The 17634-nt window shown below is 41.7% G+C and overlaps 1 protein-coding gene across 1 annotated transcript in view; it reads left to right on the top strand.

Moving 5' to 3' along the window:
- The window catches only part of OBSCN (obscurin, cytoskeletal calmodulin and titin-interacting RhoGEF), a 197577-nt gene that overhangs the window by 55870 nt on the left and 124073 nt on the right, over positions 1-17634 (top strand). The window contains exons 23-35 of the mRNA XM_074864825.1: positions 3151-3417; positions 3763-3875; positions 4580-4733; positions 6107-6268; positions 6770-6874; positions 7575-7841; positions 8464-8733; positions 9549-9815; positions 11337-11603; positions 13241-13507; positions 14366-14635; positions 15408-15674; positions 16452-16718. Coding sequence (XP_074720926.1) covers positions 3151-3417; positions 3763-3875; positions 4580-4733; positions 6107-6268; positions 6770-6874; positions 7575-7841; positions 8464-8733; positions 9549-9815; positions 11337-11603; positions 13241-13507; positions 14366-14635; positions 15408-15674; positions 16452-16718 — 2943 coding nt within the window. The remainder of the gene's footprint in view (positions 1-3150; positions 3418-3762; positions 3876-4579; positions 4734-6106; positions 6269-6769; positions 6875-7574; positions 7842-8463; positions 8734-9548; positions 9816-11336; positions 11604-13240; positions 13508-14365; positions 14636-15407; positions 15675-16451; positions 16719-17634) is intronic.

Genomic DNA, 17634 nt, shown 5'->3' with positions numbered 1-17634 from the left:
GTGACTATGATGCTGATTTAGAGCTAGATTCAGGTTTGCTATCTCATTTAAACCACATGAACTGGGTCCACAGAAGATAAAGAAATCTAGCATTTCCACAGTCACAATGTGCTGGGAGAATGCAGTGCAGTACGGGGCAGTTTGCTGCTCCACCCTCTTTCACACATTGCACCCACTCTGGGTGATACTCACTTTTGACCCAACGAGGTGTTTCAGCAGTTGGTTGTAGATTCAGTTACACCTGTTTTTAGGCACCGACTGTTGCTATAGCCGAGTGGTAAAAACAGAAATGATGGAAGAGTGTTTACATAGGAAGTAACTGGGTAGCCCTGATAGCTGTCAACAGTGTTTTGTCCAAGGTGGGTCATGAAAGCATAAATGTGTATCTGTCTCTGGTTTATAAACTTCCTATTCTGATGGAGAGAGAGGATTTTGCTTTGTGCTTCCCAGGCACCCAGTTGCATTCTCATCACTTAGTGTCACTGTAAAAAGTAGCTCCTCTGTTGATTAACTGAGATTGTTTCATGCAGTGATGGAAACTCAAGGCGATCTATCTGAGAGGGACCATGATCAAAAAGGGGAATCGGCTCACTGTAGCAGGGAATTCTTTTCGCCTGTGATGATCCAAGCCTTAGTTATGAGATGCAGTAGGAAAGGCACCATGGACAAGCATCTCTCTAGACTATATGTATTTTTCATTCCAGTCCTCCAGCTGAGACACCACTGAATTCTCACACTGCTTTACAGCAAAAGCAAGACTCTAAAAGTGGAAGTCTAAAATTATGCTCCATTTTTTGTCATTTAAGCAAATGGCCTCTTCTCAGTAGAATATATTAGTGCGTACGGTGAGGTCAGCAGGAGTTCTTTAAATGCTCACAGTCTGGTGAATCAAGCTACTCCTACTGGTGCTCAGATTTAGGTTAAGAAGCCTGATTTTAGAGGACCTTTCTTAAAAAAAACATGAATCTGCGCTGATACTGTTTGGTTTGAGATTGCTTGCAGAGCAAGGTAAATAAGGAACAGTTATGGGAAAAATCTGTTGATTTACTCCAGTATAAAAGCTGCTTTGTGAGAAGTTAAGCATCTGTTCTGATCTTAAGATGTCAGTACATCCTCAAAATAACTGAACTGCTGAAGCTAATGACATATCTGGCTGAATATTTATTTTCAGCTGTGACCAGGAAGAGATGTTTGTGGAAGACTTAAATAAGCAAGTCATGGGTAAAGGTGTTCTTCCTCTGATACACCTCAAAGGTTTTAGCAGGGAAAAGCATAATTAGGTCCATTAATTATAGCAGAAATTATACTGGAAACATGAGTAATGAAATTTTACATCTCTGGACACAAAATATCATCTATTAAAATAAATCCTGTAAAAGTTCTACCATTCCCAAACTGTTGCTGTTTTATGACAAGACTTTTGAAGAAGTGATCTTTTTTTTCAGTCCTATGTACAACACCGGGTGAAGATATATCCAGGAGGCCACTTATTGAGTTAGAAAAGGCTATGCTATTTAGTTAATTTTTTTGCAAATCCCTTTCACTATCTCCTCAGCATAATTTCAGTTTGATCCTCAGTCCATTCACTGTTTGAGGGACTGGAGTATCTATTAATTTAGGGAAAAGGTCAGACAGTAGCAGGTACACTGTGTTCAATTTAGAGAAAGGTACCCTGGGGGGATAGGGATCAGCTGCAAAATCAGTTCAGAAAGAAGGGAATGGTGCAACTTCTAGTGAGCAAAGCCAGGAGAGCTGGTGTCTTAGTTTGTGAAGCAAAGAACGAGCTCCTGAAAGTGTCTGTACTTCCCTTACTTGTCTGGTTCAAGACATGTCCTTGGGGCAAATTTGTGTTTAGGTGGTTGTGACCTTGGAGAAGATCATGAGAGAGGAATCAGTGTGTTTTTCTTGAGAGAAGAATTAGACAGGATCCTGCAAAAGATGTGTCTGTTCCTCTGTAAACCTTCTGTGAGGTGTAAGAGCAACAGAGGGGACAGGAGAGGCGTAAGGAGCTGGCATTATCTGGAGTCCTGGGGAGAGCAGTATGTGCTTCTACACAGTTGCTTAATAAAGTCATAGTCTACTTATATCACCTCTGTGGGATCTCTGGAGAAATACTTTGTTCCCTGTTGTCCCCCATGTGACATAGGGGCAGATGCCATCAGGAGATGTTTGAACTTCAGAGAGGCCATGGTGTCCTCAGCCCAGGAGCTGGGTCCAGACCATGACCACCGAACAGAGCCCTCACACCACTCCTGGTCAGGTTTGCGCTCGGATCCTGTCTGAATGTGGATTATCTCAGCTAAACATGCACTAGGGAGGTTGAAATATTCCCAGGGGACACATAGGGTATTGAAGGTTTTTGTACGTAATTCATGGCTCTGTAGAGATTTTGTTGTTGTAGTTTTTTAATCGGCAACTTAATTTCTCCTAAAGGTGACACACGTTTAAACACTAAATCCATTTTACTGGCTGATGTCTTGTAGTGGGAATAGGTAATATCCACTCACAACACGGATGCTTTGTCCCCCAAGCTGTAAGGTGTCAGAACTTTTTACTAAAAGCTTTCTCCTCTCCCTGCTACTTCCCTCCCTCCCTTGTTTTATCCTGGTTGAAAAGCTGAACAATATTGTTTATTCCTTTATTCTCTGTTAATCTCTATTGATCATCTTCTTTTGAATCATGCCTGAAGAATAAATATTTTCAGCAACATCTCTCGCTGTACAGCACAGGGAGCCTGGTCCCAGTGTAAATAACAACAGTGTTATCTTCTTCCTGATGGTTATTGGTGACCACCTCACCCAGTACAGGAACGCCTCTACTCTGTGTGTGTGTGTGTAACTTCAAAGCTTGTTTCTGGCATAGACAGTGAGTGTGGTGGATCTTGCTAGAAAAAGGGCCAGTTTGCCCTTTTTCTGCAATGTTTGGCTGACTTGTTTTCCCCAGCTAAAAGCATCCATTTTAAGAGTAGCAGTCATGCTAGCTATGGTCATGAACAGGTTTTATTTCCTGCAAAAGTGGTTGTTTAATTGGCAGATACCAATTAATTGACAGGTACCTGCATGAGGAATCGGGAAATAATCTATTTTGGAAGTCCTCAGGCTGTTTCACAGCTGTCAGTGTGAGACCTCCAACTTGTCCTTGTTTTTCCAGTGAGGCAGATCAAGCTGGTGAAAGGTCTTCAGTCTCTCCAAGTCTCTGAGAAAGGGACCGTCACCTTTGAGGTGGAGGTATCGCATGAGGACGTGGAAGGGATCTGGCAGAAGGATGGCGTTCGGCTGAAACCTTCACCAAACATCAGTATTGGTGTCCTGGGGAAGAAACATTCACTGACTCTTTCTTCGGTGACTCTTGAAGATACAGGACTCATCTCCTTCAAAGCAGATGGCATTCATTCATCAGGGAGGCTGACTGTGACAGGTACACGGACCCGGAAGCCTCAGGGGTGGGACATGGTTTTCTTCTCCTGACTAGAGAACAAGCTTTTGAGAGAGGAACAAACTTTCCTTGTAACTGCAAAGGATGTTAAGCCCTAGACCATCATCAGTAACGTATCCTTCTAATGCCAACAGGATTATTGTAACATCATTCTCCACAGAACCACTCATGATAATCTGCTCAAAACAATACGATTTTGTCGTCACAAGTTTTATTAAGCACGGACGCTAGGCTTTGTCTATTCATTATTACTTGTTCCAGATGATCCTGGACACCTAATTCCCCACTAAGTAGACTTTCTCTCTTTTTTTTTTTTCTTTTTTTCAGAATTGCCCGTGAGAATCAGCAAACCTTTGGTAGACATTGGTGTAACTCAGAAGGACAAGGTCACATTCGAGTGTGAGCTATCCAGGCCCAATGTAGATGTTAAGTGGTTCAAGGTACAGCACTTAATGGACAGTGGTATTTCAATTTCTGACTTCTCTGGAAGGGAACTAGAGCCTTTAATTTCACTTGAGGTGATGTGAATCTGAGCCTTTGCTACACAGCTCTTAGCATTGCTCTCCTGTCCTTATGTTCATTTACTTGCCCAGTTCATCACTCTCTTTTATTTGTTTACTGGGTGTGTTTATTGGGTTGAAAGTTAAGTTTTTCTATTCTTGCACAGAATGTGAGTACTGCTGTTGATAGCAATGCGGTCTTGTGCTTTACTTCACACCTCGCAGTTCTCACCCAGGATCTATAGCCTCACTGGCAACTGTGATTTAAGGTGAAGCCTCAATTCCCTTTGCACCTGACAGTCATTCTGGGGACCAGCTCAGGCATTTCATGTACCTTCCTTGGGGCTCAGCTGATACTCCCCTTAAATGGGAATAACAGCATTTCTTCAGTGCTTATTGCCAAGTCTGTACAGTGCCTTAAGCCTTCAAATAGCTAAGGTCAACCAAAAGTTATGTACGTTCTTCAGCTATTCCTACTTCTTGAAAACTTTGCACTGAGCTTAAATTTCAGCACGTGTCCCAATAAGCACCGTTCCATCAAGTCCAATGAGACAGGTGAATTAAGCACAGATCTGAATGTTTGTTTTGCTCACTGCAGACATAGAAGAGTTGATGGTGACCTAGTTTGGCCTTTTCTCTTCTAGGATGGGAAGGAGCTCCGGCAAAGTAAAAAAGTGGGGATTATTTCCCAGGGAAATAAGAGAAGCCTCATTATTCACAAGTGTGAATATGAAGATGAGGGAACTTATACGTGTGAAGCAGCTGAAGACAAGACATCAGCTACCCTAAAGGTTCATGGTATGTTTGACTGGAGTAGGAAAGTACATCTACTGCAGTTATTTTTGATTACACAGCAAGAAATGCTTTGTGGACAGTTTGTGTATTTTGTAATTACTCATTTTGGATAACTTTCTCTTCCTAGTGAGAAGGTGCTGGCAGAGCTGTCCTCTATCCTTAAAGGAGTATTTTTTGAAGAGGTCCTAACTTAGTTTTCCATTTATCATAAGTGATTTCTGGTCTCTGGAATTTAAATGATGTTTCTAGATTCTCAAGTTAGCAAACACCATACAGCCTGGCACAAAGCAGGGATTCAATGCCTGGTTCTGACATAGTTTGGTTTAGTTTCTGCCATTGTCACAGGGGGACTTTGCCTGAATAGGGACTGGACAAGCTTTGAGCATGATCTCAAGAAGTGCCCTACTTTTTAAGTTGTAAATGCTAAGGAAAGGGTCATGATTTCTGACTGCACCTCTCCTTTATGCTCAAGACAGTTTTTCCCTCCGTTTGCTGCACTGTGCAACCAGTCAAATGCCAGATGTGTTTTTTCACCAGGCTCTGAAGCACCAGAGATAAGCTAGTGCTGAAGGCCAGTTACTGAACGGACAAGTCTGCTGTGCCCTGGCAGATGTCATTTTCCAGAGGGGCATCTGAAAAGACATATCTGTTCTTTCTTATTTCTTACTAGATGCTGTCCTCGTGTGGTCACAAGGGTTCAGCAATATTTTCATGAACATCTGTCCTGTTCTGTTGCTCTGTTGAACTCCCCTTTTCTCCCTGACTTTGTGATTGGGATGGGTTGCTGTTTGAATGCTGGCTGGTTTGCATCTGAGCCCTGGTCCTGAGGCTGATCCAAGGTGGATTTCCTTTCAAAAGGAAAGGGTTGCAGTATCACAGGAATATGGAATACCTCTGGCAGGATTATGTTGAGTTCAGGGGATTCTGAAGCAAAGGTATCTCCTAGATAAAACATATGGCTGAGGTCCCTGTGGCTGATACAGTCCAGACACACAAGAAGGGGAGTAAGAGGAGAGTATGCAGAGAAGCATGTGAATGAGACAGGATTATAATGACACAAGAGATTGTAGGCTGATGTTTAGTTTTCCTTGACAGATTTTTTTCATGAACAAGTTTAATTTGTTTCAAAAACTGTATAAAGTTCCAGCACCCATAAAATCCTCTTGCAGTGATCTCCACTGTAGACAGTAAGTCTATCTGTAGGTTCAAATATAGAACACACTTACTGTGGTGAAGAGAAAAACTACCCAGGAAGGGCAGCTGGTCTAGACTAAAACACAATCCTATTTTGTTCTATACAAGTATGCAGAAGATAAACACACCACACTTGGCTATGGAGAAACCCCAAATAAATATTTGTCTCTCTGATTTCACAGCCCGAGATATCAAGATTATTAAACCACTAGAAGATGTGGAGGTGAATGAATATGAGAGTGCCTCTTTCGTCTGTGAGATTTCACATGATGAGGTCCAAACCCAGTGGTACAAAAATGACAACAAACTGAAGGCTACCAACAATATTCGAATGCGTCGAGACGGTAGGATGTAAAAGGGGGATTTCATTCTTGAATGGGGGTGGCTTGAAGTAGGTGCTGGTATGGGAGACTAGGCTGTAGACTAGACTGACCTCCAAACTCAAGTTAAGAAGGTTCAGCAGAGAGTACCCCATTTGTTTTGGGGTTGCAGCTAGGCTTTAACAGTGGCATGGTGAGAACTTTAATAAGGCAAACTTGGTGTCATTCTACCATCCCATGGCAGCAGTGGGTAGGAGTTTATATCACCTGACAGTGGGTGGGATCCTTCTGTTGGCATATGTTCCAGATGGTGGGGACCACATTCACTCAGTCCTTGGAGGAGCTGAGGTTAGGTTATCCTTTGATACAGAGACATAGACATAAGGGAATGGTCGGCCTTGCTGCCATGACAGCAGGTGGTGATGCACTGAAACCAGATGAGTGATGCTTGACCTGGCAGTGTGCCTTGGAGAGTGAAGCTATTTTTTCAGGGGAAGCTATGTCTGGCTGTGTGTCTGTTCTCAGGAAAGACCTATTCACTGACTTACACACGCGTCCAAGTTGAAGATGCAGCAGAGATCAAATTTGTTGCAGAAAAGGCAGAATCTCACGCCCACCTTACTGTAAAAGGTAATTATGCTTTCCATGCCAATACTGCTTAATGTTACATGCTCATGTTACAAACCAACCAACGTCCCTCACTTTTAACGTGAAGAATGTTAAACAACTCCTAGAGCTTTCAGGAAAAAGAAAAGCTCCTGCCTTCCTTACTGCATGTGAAATATCAGCCTCACTGCTGGGAATTTACTTTTGTTAAATAATAGAGTTTCTTTTCTCAGGAGGTTGATTTTGTACCCTAAGACATTAAAAGTCATGTTTGAACTTTGAAGGACAAAAAACCGTAGCTTGACTTTTTCCTTAATTTTCTCTTTCTGGTGTAAGTTTAAAAAGAATACAGCACTTTTTTTGTGTGTGTTTAACTTAAACAGTGTGATAGAGACAGAGAGAAGGAAGACATTAGAATTAACACACTGATGAGGAGCTCAGGATATTTGAGATCAGTCCCTGGCTTTGCCATAGCACTGCTGTGTAGTGTTGAGTAAATTATCTATTATCTCTACAGTTCAGCCACTCAAGTGGTAAAATATGGATAAAAAGTTTTCCTTTGATTAGCTCTTCCCCTGCTGTGTGTTAGTTGAGTGCTTAAGATAGTGGGGATTCCTGTCATCATTCAAATAACTGAACATAAAAGAAATATTGCTAATGAGTTTTTAGTTGGCACCTTTCATGGCGACTGTACTCATTATTCAATCTTTTTTACTCCTTTTAGAGCTGCCTGTGAAAATTGTGAAGCCTTTGCGAGATAAGATTGCTCTTGAAAAACATCGGGGATTCCTGGAGTGCCAGGTGTCTCGTGCCAATGCCGAAGTTAGATGGTATAAAAAGGACGTTGAAATTCACCCTAGTGACAAATACGAAATTGTGAGCGATGGTGTCTATCGGAAACTCATCATCAACGATGCAGATTATGAAGATGAGGACACATACACTTGTGACGCCTTTGATGACAAAAGCACTGCTAATTTCTTTGTTGAAGGTAATAAATCATTTTTTCCCCTCTAGGATTCACTAGAAGGATTGGCTGATTCAAAAATCCCTTGTCATTTACTGTGAAAACAGAGTACCACTTAAAAAATATTTTAATTCAATGTTGATTTATTCTGAAGTTCATTGATAATGAATCTTTTTAGCATTATAAGGGCAGGAACATCCTGGAAAATGAATATACGGTATATTCTACTATGAAAAGTGATGAAATTCCTGTTCCAGAGTTTATCATCAGATGTGTTAGAGAACATTTGTTGTTCAGAGAAAAGTTGCAGTAACTAGTCAAAGTCTTTCCCATTATCAGCCTCTGCATTTCAGTGAATCTACTTTTCCATTTTATAGTGCCAAGTGTTTCATATCAGGATAGGAAGGTGGCTTTAGAAATAGAACTGGGAATCAGATGATCTGGATTCTCTTGAGGCAGTGTCACAGTCTCACTGTCTGACCTGTGACCAGAAATATGTTTGTTTTTATATAGAAAAGGATGATTTAAGGCCTTTTTAGCTAATAACTGCAGTATTTAATTGCAGAAGTGATAGCATGAGTGTGCAAGCTGATAATGGAATAGTTCTTTCATGACTCCTAAATCCCTGCTTTCTTCTTCCATCCAGAGCAATCCATTAATATTGTAAAGGAGTTGTGTGATGAGGATGTGACTGAGCCTGAAGAAGCCAAGTTTGAGTGTGAGATATCCATTCCATCTGTGAAACCCCCCAAATGGTCTCTACGCGGAGAAGTCCTACAGGCTGGCAGAAACATTATCATGCATCAAGAAGGCACTATCCACAGGCTGAAAATACTCAAAACGACTGCTGATATGACAGGCACCATTCAGTTCTCCATTGGCAAATCAAAATCCACAGCCAACCTGCTTGTCAGAGGTAATGTGATAAGTCCTGCCTTGAATTAAGTGACAAGAGATCTTCTCACAGTCTCTGGAAAGTAATTTTTCATACATACTGTCTAATGTGCAGGCTCCATGGCTGGGTTCTTGGAAATGTATGTGTGCTTGGAAGATCTGCTTAGTTTCCAATTACAAGTTGTTGTGTGCAATATTGGACGCACTAAATAAGACACCAGTGGCTTAGGAAGGGATCTGGTTAAATGACTTTGGTGTACTTGTTATTCAAACTTGGTATTTAAATCTATTGAGCTAAGACTGGTTTTTAGTTTATCTTTTGTCTTCTTGACTTTACCAAGAGGACAGAACAGATGAAATTTGCCAGAAGAGTTTATTTTGTCCCATTTTTGAACTAGACAAGTTTGATAGCTCATTTACTTAATCCACTTTGTCATTGACTTGATCAGGGACAAAGCTTCAAGGCTTTTTATCTTCCACTGTCACCACAGTAAATATTGCCAATCACATCCTGAAGTCCTTGTTTTGTCTTTAATTTGCTCATACTTGAATTAAAACTTCAACTAGAGAGCAATTCAGTAAGCACTGAACCAGAACTGAACCATGCATTTGGTAGTTAATATACTTATTTTCTTATAGAAACCACCATTCCCTATAGATCATCCTGTTGTTTTAGCTTTAAAGCAAATCGGCTCTGTAACAGAAACCTGTAACATCTGAGCAATTCACAAAACAGTTGTGAACGACATATGTGGAATTAACTGGCATGAAATACATATTGGAAACTTTCTTCTTCTTCAGACTGATCTTTTCTTCTTTCTCAACCCTGCTTTGCAGATTACCACATACAGATCACCAGGAAGATGGAGGACAAGACAGCTCTGGAGCGCCATTCAGTCATCCTGTCCTGCGACTTCAGGCCTTCTCCGAAGGTTGTGAAGTGGTTCAAGGGCCACACACTCATTGAGCCCTCCGAGAAGTACAAAATCAAGCGGGAGCAGCATTCAGCAGAGCTCAAAATTTTGAAGGTGAAGCCCGAAGATGCTGGTGTGTACAAGTGCAGGGCTGGAAATGCAGAGACCGAAGCCACGCTGACCGTTGAAGGTACAAACAGTTTGCAGCGGGGAGGCTTGCCTCTTGAATATTTTACAATGAGGGTGGTGAAACACTGGAACAGGTTGCCCAGAGAGGTGGTAGATGCCCCATCCCTGGAAACATTCAAGGTCAGGCTGCATGGGGCTCTGAGCAACCTGATCTAGTGGAAGATATCCCTGCTTATTGCAGGGGGGTGGGACTAGATGGCCTTTAAAGGTCCCTTCCAACCCAAACCATTCTGTGATTCTCTGATATCCTTATGGTTCAGTGTTGCACTCGGGGTTTCTTTTCTTGAAGAGAGGTAGATTCCCACAGTTCTCTTCTGCTACTTTTATATAAATGCAATATTGTAAGTGAACTTACTGTATTATGCACTGTGCTGATATTCCATGATACTGAAACCCAGCACTTACCGTGAACCAGGTAGCGCATGAGAAGGGCATCATCTGAGTAAGGCAGAAATTCATACATATTTCTCGAGGCACATTATTTTCTATTTCATCCAAGGAACTAGAACTTTGGTACTTCTTGCTAAAAATGTCCTTTATGTTAAACCGCTACAGGCCTCTGATGATCTTCATTGTGGTCTTCCTTTCCTGACCTCTGTGTCAGCTTCTATATCTGCTATACATTTGTTATTCGTGATATTCTACCTCATCCTGGTATGGCACTATTTATTTCACTGCTGGTGAAACTGTAAGAAATGATTGCTGTGAAACTTTCAGCAAGACTTGGAGGTGATCCACTGAACCATTTCCAGAAGTCCAGGGAATCTCTCTTGGTAACACTTTGGCCTTGCAGAGGTTCATCCAAATCACAGAATCACAGAATCGTCTAGGTTGGAAAAGACCTTGAAGATCATCCAATCCAACCATTAACCTAACATAGACAGTTCCCAACTACACCATGTCCCTCAGCGCTGTGTCAAATAACAGCATGATTTAATATTCCCAAACCCTCCTCTGAGTTAGCAGTCCTTGAGAAACCACGTTTCATGAGTGGAGAAGCTGCAAAGTGAAGCCTCTGGCCAAGGACTGGGAAAGAAAATAGTTCAATTCCTGTTGCTTCCTAAACCCGAGCAAGTTGCTTATTCTCTTTGTACCTGCTGTTTGTGGCCAAACCCATCATCTTCACCTCATGCTCTGTGTTTCCCTGGCAGTGAGTCAGAGACAATTTAGTTATAAACTGTATGTGTGTGTGCAGTGACAAGCACACAGGGATCGGAGCTCTGTGGAATACTTAGGCATCACTGTAATGTCATTACCATTTTAGAAAGAATTACTTCTTTTTAATTTAAAAACAGTTTTATGTGTAAAGAGAGAATTGAAGGCTCCAGACAATGTAGTCTTTTTAATGGGTGGGGTTTTTTTGTTGGACTAAATGCAGAACCAAGTAAATGAAATGTAATGACGCATGGTGTACAGGAAACCAGAATAAGCCGTCTCATAAACTCTAAACACTATGAAATCTACTTGTGGTAACAATATTGATTTATGATAACTGGTGATGGTGCACCTTGCTTTCCTACAGCCCGCAATGTAGAAGTACTCAAACACCTGCAAGATGTGGAAATTGAGGAAGAGAGTTCTGCTGTCTTCTCCTGTGAGCTGTCTCATGATGATGAGGATGTGGAATGGTTCCTCAATGGCACCCTCCTTTACACCAACAACTTCAATGACATCAGGAACGTCCACAATTGTTACACGCTGACGATGAAGCAGGTGAAGCCTGAGGATGCTGGCACAGTGACAATGAAGTCAGACAAGGTGTCAGAGAGCGTGCGTCTGAAGGTGATAGGTGGGTTGTGATCACACACCTCCTGATTATAATAAATAAGAGTTGGAAAGGAGCTCTTATTTACCATGCCCATACAGCAATCCTGCTTGTGAGCTTCACCTCTCTGGGGCCGAGTAATAAGCGTGCAAGGGCTTTCTTCCAGTGGAAGTTTCTGCTGTTTTTCTAAGGAAGACTTTCCATAGCTATTTAACATCCTTTTAGTTCTCATCAGGATAGTCTCAAGAGCAATTTCCTTTACTTGTATGTCTCTTCAACAGCATATAGTCTATAAACTGCTCTTTATAAAGATTTTTGTCTACAAGAAACTGAGCTTCAGTGTACCTCCAAGGGTAGGGCACACCTCTGAGTACATCAGTTCTGGAGTTGGACTGATTCATCAAACAGAAGGTGGTTTGCTGCTGTGCCTAATATGCCTTAAAGAATGGTCACACATCTGAGTTGCTGTGGTTTGACATGTTCTTGTGCATCAGCTAAGCCACAGTAAGTTGCATGAAATATTTTAAGTATGTTCGAAACATGAGGTAAAACTCTCACCAAAATTTCAAAATCACATTTTCTTTAGCAACACACCCATACATGTATGCTCAGGTAAATCACAGTGATTTGTTATCCTAAATTAACTCCTTTATGTATCTGGAAACATGAGTGGGAAATGTTCTGAGCCATGCTCTCTGTAAGTCAGAGTCTGACATCTTCCATATTCTCTTAGAGAATCGTCTCTGATTTCCTTTGCATTTTGCCTCCTGATCATAACTAATTTTTTCTTCCCAGCATATCTGAATAATTTGACTCTTTTACTCTATTCACTCAGAGAATCTGAAGGATTTTCTTTTCCTTCTTTCTTTTATAGCTGGTCAAAATTTTCCCCTGTATAAATATCTTCAGTGTCAAATATATTATAAATTAGATAAAGGGAATCAATAAAACAAAGAGGCAAGAGCAAAAATGTTCAGGAGAGTGAGGAGAGTGTGCAGCATATCCTTGTATTGCTGCTCCTACTGCATGAATCCTGCTTCGTGAAAAGGCAGGGCCAGCTCTCTGGCTTTAGAAGACCTACATCCCCATTACTTCTCTTCACACATTTTTCTTCTAATCACCTGACCCCTTTCCACCTTTAGACTGCTGCAATGAGAAAGGACGTTCCCAAAGAACATTTTCTGCTCCTCCATGATGCAGACAAGGACTTCCTTAAATCTAGTCTATCTTGTTGAACAGCTATTCCATGGAAGTGTGAAGTTGTCCCTATGGCCTTCACTAGGGCCCTACATGCCTGCTCCCAGCCCCATTCCCTGTGATGGGATCTCCTGTGCCTGACAGATGCCCCAACACAGAGAAAAATTAGTCCTGTGCAATCTCATAGGTGCGCAGTCATAAGAAAGACCACAATTAATGCGCTATCACTCCCCATCCATGGCAATGCAGCTCGCCTCTCTCCTTCCCTGCATCCTCCCATTAATAAATTCTGATTTGCCTAAAACTCATCCCAATCATGAGGCGTGAGACTGCTTTTGGTTCTGAACTGGTATCATCAGCATTGCCAAGGATTTACTTGAGCACTCTTTAAATATTTGGTAGCAACTGAAAATGTCTTGGCTTAAATATCCTGGTTGTTCTCTGTTTTGCCCATTAACCTTCAGAGAAGCCTGCTGTCTTCATGAAGTCCTTGGATGATGTTTTTGGTGAGGAGCGAGGTGTGATTAAACTGGAATGTGAAGTCTCCAAAGAGAAGGTCAAACCTGTTTGGAAAAAGGATGGTGTGAAGCTCACTTCTGGTAACAAGTATGAACAGATACAGTCTGGAAAGACCCTGTGCCTCCTTATCCGTGACCTCGAAAAGACAGATGCAGGTTTATACACTTGTGATATTGGCACTGATGTTGCCAAGTCAAAGGTCAGCGTTCAGGGTAAGTGTTGTAGGTGATGGCCAGTCAAGGGGTACTGCAAATATAGGTGGGCTTGGTCACTTTGTCTGACAGCTATTCCTCCATAAGCCTTACATAACACGATGATGTCTGAAAAATCCCTGTTACTCTTTGAAGTATAGCTGGTGTTTCAGTGAAAATCAGATGTCAAGAATGTAGTGGCAACATTTTCTTCCTGAACATCCCTAAGGTGCAGAAATCCTCCCAGAAGAGCAAATAATTTCTCAAAAAAAAAAAACCCCAAACCAAAAAAAACTCAAGCAGCTTGTGTTTCATATTTTTCAGTTATTAATTCAGAGTCTGTTATGGGAACACAAAAGTAGAACAACATTGAGTATTGAAGAACCCAGCAGTTCAGCCTGTCCTCTCATCTTTGTGGCTGCTTGAAGGAGAAAGGAGTGTTCATGGCTTTCAAACATATTGATAATAAGACAAATTTTGAATATGTCTGATTTGAACCCAGGAGGGATAGGATGATAACAAGTTAACAAATACAAACATCCCATTTCTCGTATCAGCGTGGAGAAAAACCTCACACAACATCCCAGAGGCTTCCTGTCTGACAGCTTTTCCCCCCTCTAGCTCATTGAATCTTTACTCTTCTCCACCGAGTGAGCTGTTCTTCATACAGTCCTTCCAGGAGATTCACATGTCCCTTTTTTTATAGGTTTGTGGCGATTCTGAGTGGATAATGTCTGAGAAATCCTTCCCATTTCAAATACATCCGTAAGGCATGCAGTGCTGTCCTGCCAGTCTGATGAGCTAAAAATGTCAATACTACTACTCATGACAATCACAAAAGCCTTTTCTCCTTGTATTAACCTACTTTTTATCTTCCAGAACTGAACATTGGCATCACCAAACGGCTGAAGAACACTGAAATCCAGGAAGGAGAAGATTGCACTTTTGAGTGTATTTTGTCCCATGAAAGCATTGACGACTTCAACTGGACACTGAATGGGAGCAAAGTGGAAAGTGGTGGGCGATTTAAAGCCTCTAACATGGGTCGGAAATATACACTCAATATCAGAAGTGTGATTCCTGATGATTCTGGGGAAGTAATTTTCACTGCTCGTGGTTTAACCTCCAAGGCTTCTCTGGTTGTGAAAGGTAATGAGATCAGAAGGGTTCTGGGGTTTGATTTCTTGGGTGTTTTCATAAGGTATGTCAGTAAACCATGAAGGCGAACTCGTTATGATCAAAGTGAATGGCAGCCTTCTCTGTGAGCCTTGAAACACTGAGATTTTTCCTTAAAAACACATGGAAGGCTGAAACTTTTTATAGATATTTGAGAACTGCCGAATACACTGGGTAGTGTAATTGTACAGACAATTAATACCCAGCCTGTGTGCATCAGAGATAATCACCCAAGGCTCCCTGGGTAGTCAGTGGAGAGGAGAAACAGATAGTTTTCAGACATAGCCCATCATCCACAGTTTGACCTATATAGGACAAAATGAGTTGTTCCTTGAAGTCTATTACCTGTACTTAGCAGATAAGTGCTGGCTGTAGAGCAGCCCTGGAGTCAGTGCCTCTGCTACAGATCTCTGTGGTGTAGATGTCTGTATTCAGTGAGATAGATCCCACCGTAACTGCATGCCTACGGTAACTTCAGTGATGACAAAATAACATCCCCTGAAATGGATGCCATCAGAACAAATACTCAGTTCCTGTAAACAATCATTAATATTCACTGAGAGCCCATAACTGTAATTAATATGTACTAAAGGGCAAGACTGCTTTTCCCCTCCTTCCCTAACATAATATGAATCATTCATTGGGGAATGTGAAAACTTGCTGGATATTTGAATTGCAAGAACCCCAACCATATAGTGATCATTATTTTTATTCAAGGTTCCCTTTTTTTTTTCCCCCTCATCAGAAAGACCTACTGAGGTTACAAAACAGCTGGAGGATAAAACATCAGCAGTGGGGCAGGACATCAGCCTGAGCTGTGAATTGTCAAAACCTGATGTGAGCATCAGGTGGTATAAGGATGGCAAAGCAATCCGAAAAAGCCAGAAATATGACTTGCACCAAGAGGGAACACGGGCCATTCTGATCATCCATGACTCCACGGTCAAGGACAGTGGGGAGTACACCTGTGAGACAGAGGTCTCTAAAACTAAAGCCAGGATCACAGTGCAAGGTCAGTTGAAGCATGCATAGGGGCTGGTGTGTACAGAAGTTGGGGTAAATATCTACAACCCGTGGGACATGTTCTTCTCTTCTGTCTCCCTAAACAGGATCGATTTTTAGTTTTCAAAAAATGTCATGGATTAAAAGCTTTAAAAAAAAACCTTTGAAAAAACACCTTGTAGGTACTGAAGAATCTTATGTGCTACATAATGAATCAATCAAAATTTTCAATTTGAATTAGTCTTTCTTGAATATGGGTGATCAAAACTGTACGCAGTCTGCAAGATGAGACCTCACCAGTACCTGCACAATGCCATTAAACTTTTCTGGAAATATTGTACTTGATATGTCCAGTGACTGTAGGCAGACCTGGTGATTTTCTCAGATCCATTCCATCTGATAGGATGAGAAAAAATGGCCTCAAGTTGTGCCAGGGAAGGTTTAGATTGGATATTAGGAAAAAATTCTCCACTGAAAGGGTTGTCAAGCATTGGAACAGGCTGCCCAGGGAAGTAAGATGTTGAGTCACCATGACTGGAGGTTTTTAAAAAATGTGTAGATGTGGCACTCGGGGACATGGTTTAGTGATGGACTTGGTAGGGTTAGGTTAACGATTGGACCTGATGATCTTAAGGTCTTTTTAAACCTGAATGATTTTGTGATTTTTATATTCTGTGTTTCTACATGTGGGGGCAGAGGGAATTCAAGACCATTCAGGACTTGTTTGGGTAACAAATCTGTCTCTGTCTCTCTCTCTTTTTTTTTTTTTTTTTTTTTTTCCTTCCAGAAAAACCTAATTATTTTGTCAAGGAACTGTCAGATCTGAAAGTCAATGAAACTGAAACTGCAGTTTTTATGTGCCAGAGTGAGAAATCTGCATCCTCTGTGGTCTGGAGGAAAGGCATAGCTGAACTCAGGGCTAGCAAGAAATATGAGATCACACAGAAAGGACAAGTCCTCCAGCTGACCATAAATAACTTGGAGAAGAGTGACAGTGACACTTACACCTGTGACATTGGTGATGCCCAGTCCAGAGCCAAGCTAGTCGTCCAAGGTATGCATGAGAGGAATACGATTGTACATCCTGTTTCTCTAACAGGACACATTATATGCATAGGCAGATCTATTTTTCAGCATACGGGTAACAGATCCACTGATTTCTGTCTTACTCACGACGTAGATACACTGCACAGGATGTGTAGACAAAAATACAGCAACATGGAGCTGGGCACGCAGAGCAACCTGTCAGTTTGAAGCAGTTACACCTGGAGTACTTTGGGTATGATTTAAAACCCCAGATGCTGATGTGAGGAGAGGCTGGTGTTCCTGTGTGAACATATGGATATGATTCAGAGTGCCTGCTATTAGACAAGGGAAAAATTATTCTGCTTCCAGGCTTTTCTCCATGTCCCTTGTTGCCTCTTTCCAGTAGTTTCTAAGAGGGAATGGGTGAATGAGTACTCCAGGGATATCTAAGTGCTTAATGTCCCTCTGCACCTTAGAGATGAAGGGTACAACCCAATCTCTAGCTGAAGAGTACAACCCAGCAGCTTTTATTTGATGCTACAGGCAGTAAATGAGCTGTGATGGCCAATGCTAAGAGCAGGGCAATGTTTAAGGGGAAGGAGTGAGATCTGGTTGTTCCTCACAGTTCCCTCATCAGAGCCCCGACTGGGAGAAACCCTTGAGCTGAAACTGAGAGGAGCAATTCAAGAATAGTCACATGCAGATGCAGTGGCAGTGTCCACTTATTAATTATTATAGTTAGTTTTAAAGACTAGGGGGGTAAAGGGTAAAGACTCCTCCACCTCGGATCATCTGCCAGAGCAGCCTTGAGAAGCAAGGAAATGCGCTTAATCCCCACCATGGCCTCAGGATCTGAGCTACCTGAATTCGCTGCGAGGTTTCTAACACCAACTTTTCAGAGTGGAAAAAACACTTCTCTGTCACAAAGCTCAAAATAAAAGCAA

Source organism: Strix uralensis, chromosome 1, assembly GCF_047716275.1.
Source record: "Strix uralensis isolate ZFMK-TIS-50842 chromosome 1, bStrUra1, whole genome shotgun sequence".
Classification (NCBI taxonomy): Eukaryota; Metazoa; Chordata; class Aves; order Strigiformes; family Strigidae; genus Strix; species Strix uralensis.
Note: the sequence above shows the minus strand (reverse complement) of the source record. Positions and strands in the feature narration are given on the sequence as shown.